Consider the following 6,000-nt stretch of genomic DNA (forward strand, 5'->3'; position numbering starts at 1 on the left):
TCTCAGGCTGGGGTTGTAGCATAGTGATAGAGCGCTTGCCTGGCACATGTGAGGCACTGGGTTCAATCTTCAGCATCACATAAAAATAAATTAATAAAGGTTATTTTACATTTTTTTAAATTCTATTCCCTTGATCTCTAAGTGATCTCTATCATTGAAAAACAATGATAGTTTAAGAAACTGTACAGTTTGTTATCAGACTTCTAAAAAGAAAAGCTGTGAAGGATACAACTAAAATAACTATCAATTGTGATAAGTCCTGATTAGAATTACTTTAGGGATCTTAATAAAAATATAAGGTATTTGGCTAAATACTTGCTTTTTGTTTTTTCACTATTTTGGCTTAAGTAACTATATAAGCAACAGTGCTTTCTATGCATACAGAAGAAACAACATCCAAGAAAATATACTTAACAGAAAGACATAAGTTAACAATACAGCAAAATATCTCAAAGCACAAAGCTTTGAGATATAGATCAGAAGTAGATGGAGAACATTTCTCTTTTATCATAAATTATATAAAATTATATTTTCCACTGGTACACATAAAGACTTTTCCCACTATTTTGCAAATGAGAAAGGATGTTAAATGACAATCACAATCATAGACTAGAGTGTCACTATAAAACCATAATTTCAAAACTCAAACTATAAAAATACCAAAACCTTCATGGAGGGGGGGAGGTGGAGACACTGGCACACACCTATAATCCCAGCCATCAGTCTGCTGAGGCAGGAGGATAGCAAGTTCAAGGCCAGTCTTGGCAATTTAATGAGACAGCATCTCAAAACTAAATTTTTTTTAAAAAAAATGGGCAGGGTGATGTTCCTCGGGGATAAAAGCACCCCTAGGTTCTATCTCCAGTATCACAAAAAATAAACCAATAAATAAAAGTACCAAGACCTTAGTGTTCGAAAAGAAAACACTATAGAACTCCTAAAATTCAGGAAACATGAGAAACTACACATGCTTTATAAAATACTTTACTCTATACATTAAACACACACACACACACACACACACACACACACACACACACACACACACACACCCGAAAACCAGCACTCTTGAGAGAGCAATTTCTTGAAAGATAGTTTAGATTTCTTACATTTCCAGTATGACTATGGTGGCCTATTTTTTTTTAAAATCATCCCATTCACATATTTTTTAAAACCTCATGACATCATGTTGCTATAAATCTTTTAATACTCGCAAATTTGATAATTACAATTATTATATGTTTGGGATTCTTGAATCAGTGGTTGACCTAAAAAACTAATGTTGAATAAATTTCAAAATAAAAAAAGAAAAGAAAAGAAACAATCAGCCCTTGATTTTTACTTCAGGAAAATAAAGTATCACTTGGGAACAAGGATATTTTGGCATAAAAACTTTTCAATAAAAAAAAAAAACATCTTTTCAACCAATTAATATTACTAGTATTCCAAAGGTACAAAATGCTAGTTGGCCAAAAATCTTTCCAAAGTCAATGCATACCACTATATATGCACTGGGCAATGATGATGGCAGTCAGGTCAGACTGCATCCATATATAACATGAGAGGCTGAAGAATTTCAGCCAAGCCTTGAAGCTTGAAGGTCACATGGAGGGATAGCTCACAGAGCATCAATGATCAATTCCACTACAAGAAGTCTTCTAAAACACATCTATATTCAGAAGATTGGAACCAAAAGACTAACAGTTTAGACTGAAACTCAAGAGTAAAGTCTTCAGGTGGTAGCTTTCCCCATTCTCCATCAACAAATTTTTTTAAGTATTTGTCAAGTCATCTTTCTGAACGTAACAATTTTTTTTAAAGCCCATGTTTAGCTTGTGCTTTGCTTGCACTATATGGAGATGAAATGAAACACACTGCTCAGCACCTTCACGTTTCTGTTGTCCTAGGATAAACAGACATTTCAATATCTCCTCCCATTTCAAGAGTGATTTCCAAAATCTGGGAAGGAATGTTTCCACCCACAAATACCTTTCAATTGAATGGCTGTCATACTGCCATGGATAAGGCAACACTGAATAATAATTCATTTTTGCCCATCCCAAATTTATTTTAAATCTCTTACTGCTGACCTAAAAACCTAAGTTCTTCATCATAATTTCCATAATAGGTAGGCCTTACGTCAAGGCAACAATTGAGTAGCATGGTCTTACTCTTGAAAAAATATTTACCAAAAACCAGGAGAAAAAATCTTGAAAAACTAGTGTTTGATCTTTAATTATAAATATATATAATTTTTTCGTTACAGAGAGTTTACTCATAATTCTCCTTAACAATCAAATCATAAAGCACAGCTAAAGATTTTTTTAACTTACCCCATTCTAGGTATTCAAGAATGTTCTTCTCTCTTCTCAATGGAGAATTATTGCATTCATCATAAAGGCAGATGAGTATATCCAGTAAGGTCTCCACGCTGAAGCACTGCCCATTGGTCTGAGCCGGCCCATCCAAAATAAATTGCTCCAGTTGCCTCAAACGCACTTCTCCGGACATGTTTGCTTCGATTTCTGTTGATTTGCTTCTAAATTGTTATTACAAGTTTGACTATTTACTATTTGAACTTAAATTTTAAAAGGTGTGGTTTCAGAAATAAACCACTTGTTATTCCAATAACTGTCATGCAATGCCGGTGCTGAATTAAACATCCAATACACCAGTAACCTCACTTAACTGAAACGTCTTCAATTACACCCATATACATATATTTGGAGGGTAAGTTATCATAAAATATATTTAATACATTTTAAATGAATAATACAATTAAATCGTATATTTAAATAAAATAATAATTAAACGAACTAGAGTCAACACTTCTTAAAAAAAAAAAAAAACAACTCTTCTCCTTCATTCAAAATTCAACTCGTGCAACGTAATCCTGAAACGAATCCGGTTGCATCATTAATGAATAAAGTCCCCCTTTGCATCAGCAATTTACTCCCCGGGAAGAAAGAAAATAGAAAAGGGAGGAAAAAAACAGAATATATAGAAGGGGGAGGGAAAACCAAAAATTCTGCTGCAAATCCTCCCAACCGCCACTTGGATAATGCATCAGCGGCAATTTCTCCAGCGGGAAAGGGAGGGGGCGAGGTCCCTGAAGCAGCTCTCCTCAGCGCCGAGCACGCCAAGTCTTGCCCGGAGGAGGCTTTTCCTTTCTCCTCCCGAGGTCCTTCTTTTTAAGGCTTTGCAGTCAATCCTATTTCCAACTGATTCCGGCGAAAACTCTTCATTTTTTTCTCCCGGCTTCTCCCAGGGGCCTGACCGGCGGCACGGCCGGGATTAGGAAGGCGGGCTGCGGGCGGCTCTCCCACCCGGGCTCCGGGAGCAGCGGCTACTTGGCCGCCGGAGCCCGCTCCATGTCGGTGGTCGCTCGCGGGCCGGGCCGCGCGGCGCCTGGCGGAGAGCCCGGTGTCCCCCGCACCCGGACCGCGGCCGCCGCGCCGGAACCTCCCGATGCCCCTGGGCGAGGGGGGTGCTCTTCTGGATTCAAAGGACACGGACGGCAGCAGCTGCGGCGTCGCGGGCGGCTCCGGCGGCTACTTCTCCCCCTTCTTCACACCCCTGGGTTAAGGGCATCTTTCCTTGGAGAGGAGGGAGGAGGCTGAGGCGCAGGAGGAGGGGTCCGTGCTGCTGGTGTGGAGACCAGAGGCTGCCGCAGCCCGGCTCCCAACCACTCCCTTCCTTTCCCTCCCAGCCTCCCCCGCCTTCCCGCTCCTCTCGCGCTCGCGCCCGGGACTCCGCGAGGCCGCTCCAGTCGGCACCGCACGCAGCGGAGGCTCGCGGACGAGTCCGGATCCAATATGGCGGTCCCCGCCCGCGCCCCCGCGACACACGCGCGCACTCGCCCTCTCCCCGCCCCCGCCGGAGCCCCGCACGCAGCCGGGCGTTGTCCTGCGGCCCAGCAGAGTCGAGGCCCCGGAGGGGGCGCCGGTCGCTGCACAAGCCTGAGGCGCGTGCTGAGGGCCGACTCGGCCCGCGAAGCCTCGGCTGCCGCAGTGTGGAATGCAGGGATACGGGAGGACTAGGGGAGGCCCTGGTGGCGGTGGCGGAGGAGGCTATGGAGACAGCATGACCGAGCCGAGCTGTGGAGCTGCGGCAGGACGCGGACTGGGAACTGCGCCACCGCTGCCATGCCACTGGCCCCGGATCCCCGAGGCTTCTCCTACACATCGCAAATCCCAGCTACTTCCCCGTCCTGGGAGATGCCACCTGTCTTGCACATTTGCTCAGAAGGTCTAGAAGCAGACGCCTTTCTGCTTCCAACAAGCTCTGGAAAAGACGGTGCCTCTTGACCGCTCCTTACCTGTCCGTCCCTACTCCCGCCCCCCAAATTCGGTTCTTACACAGTCGAGTCATAATTTCTTGGGTGTCTGATTAAAGAATTTATGTCACTTCTCAGGACAAAAACATAACACTTATATGCGCTACCATCCAAGTGATATTTTTGTGCGCGCCCGGGCGCGCAAAAGAGAGAATTTCCCATCTCTATTTTCAAAAGTTTCCCAACGTGGAGCCTGGTGTTTTCTCCTCCGGAAATATTCTAGATGCTGCCTGTTTATCCTCAGCCAAGGTTACCGCCTACAGGGCTTTTAGCTAATGAAAGGAGTCAGGACAGTTCATCTCTGTTATCAAACCTATACCCCATTTGCACACACAGAGATAAGCACACAAGCACACTTATGATCCAGTGGCTCCACACAGCAACTGGAGCAGCAAAGGCAGTCAGTCACTGAAGAGCTAAATCACCTGATGCCTGTAGGGCCTTTCCAGGTTTTTATGATCTTGGTTTGAAGAGAGCTCTCTACAAAATTCTCATGGAAGATCCCACATTTAAATTAATACCCCTAAACTAGGTCATTACATTTCCATTATTTCCTCTCAAATTTTCCATCTCTATGATCTTTCTCCTAAACACAATTATATTCTATTCCTTTTTCACCCCCATTATCCACGTCAATGCCCACCATGCATCTTTTTATACCTTCGTATTATGGAAGCCCAAGAAGAAGGAGAAATGAAGATCTAAACATGAGTCCTAAAAGTAAAGGCTAATAGAATTATTCAGTTTGCTGTGATTCACACAATATTGTGAATGTTTTGTGAAATCTACACTTGCCTGACTTAAATAAGGACAGCATTATTTTCAATGTGCTCTTGGCACATGAATATATTTAAATGTTCAGACTAGAAGTCAATCATTTCCAACCATGACATATTTATGTGTGTTGTCTAATTATAAAAGTAGAAAAGCAAAAAAGAAAAATTTAATTATAAACTAGATAATAATCAACATTTTGATGTTTATAATTTGTTTTCCTAAAAATTGTTTCATAGTAAAGGACAGTTTTACAGCTTCCAGTTTAGTTACCAATGCATTACAAATGTCTTTGTAGGTAAACAAATATTCTTCAACAACATGATTTTTAATTGTGAAGCCATCACATTTTGACAATTTCAACTGACCATGAGATGCGGTAGTAAAAAAGTAATCAATTCCTTCTTCTGCATTTTCAAATACAATATACTAGTGAGCTGATTCCAAGATACTAATCCAACTTACAAATAACTATCAGGAAATTTTAAAAAGAACCAAAAACATTTTATGTCTCAATAAATACTCATTAACAAGGGAGGTATGAGATGTAGATTCTTAGATACCTTCTCTATCTGTCTCTCTCATTCTGTGGGTGGGGGAGGGTGCTGGCACCACTAGGGAGGGACAGAACCCAGGGCCTCAGGCATGCCAGGCAAGCACTCTACCACATAGCCACATCCCCAGACCCAGATAAGCTTTTTTTTTTAACAAAAGAGTCGAGCTGCCAGATCTCTCTATTCTATTAGCACTTGGGTACCACACACAGTTCAGGGTATTGAAGTTTATTAAATAACCCTTTCCACATTATTTAGAGAACAAAGGGAAGAATTTATTTTTATTGTTTAAAAAAAGCACAAAGAGAAGGAAGAGGTTGAACCCAATCAATTTTG

General features: G+C 42.0%; 1 protein-coding gene across 20 annotated transcripts in view; it reads right to left on the bottom strand.

Annotated features, from left to right (window-relative positions):
* Positions 1-3,791, bottom strand: part of Cdc42bpa (CDC42 binding protein kinase alpha) — a 311,232-nt gene extending 307,441 nt beyond the window's left edge. For 13 of the 20 annotated variants that reach the window (XM_040277554.2, XM_040277548.2, XM_040277549.2 and 10 more), the window contains exon 1: positions 2,334-3,791. In XM_040277554.2, the coding sequence (XP_040133488.1) occupies positions 2,334-2,511 (178 nt within the window). In that variant the 5' untranslated portion in view covers positions 2,512-3,791. The remainder of the gene's footprint in view (positions 1-2,333) is intronic. The other 7 variants (XM_040277555.2, XM_040277552.2, XM_040277545.2 and 4 more) reach the window with 6 other exon arrangements.
* Positions 3,792-6,000: the final 2,209 nt, after the last annotated feature.

Source organism: Ictidomys tridecemlineatus, chromosome 10 (assembly GCF_052094955.1).
Source record: "Ictidomys tridecemlineatus isolate mIctTri1 chromosome 10, mIctTri1.hap1, whole genome shotgun sequence".
In the NCBI taxonomy this organism is placed as follows: domain Eukaryota; kingdom Metazoa; phylum Chordata; class Mammalia; order Rodentia; family Sciuridae; genus Ictidomys; species Ictidomys tridecemlineatus.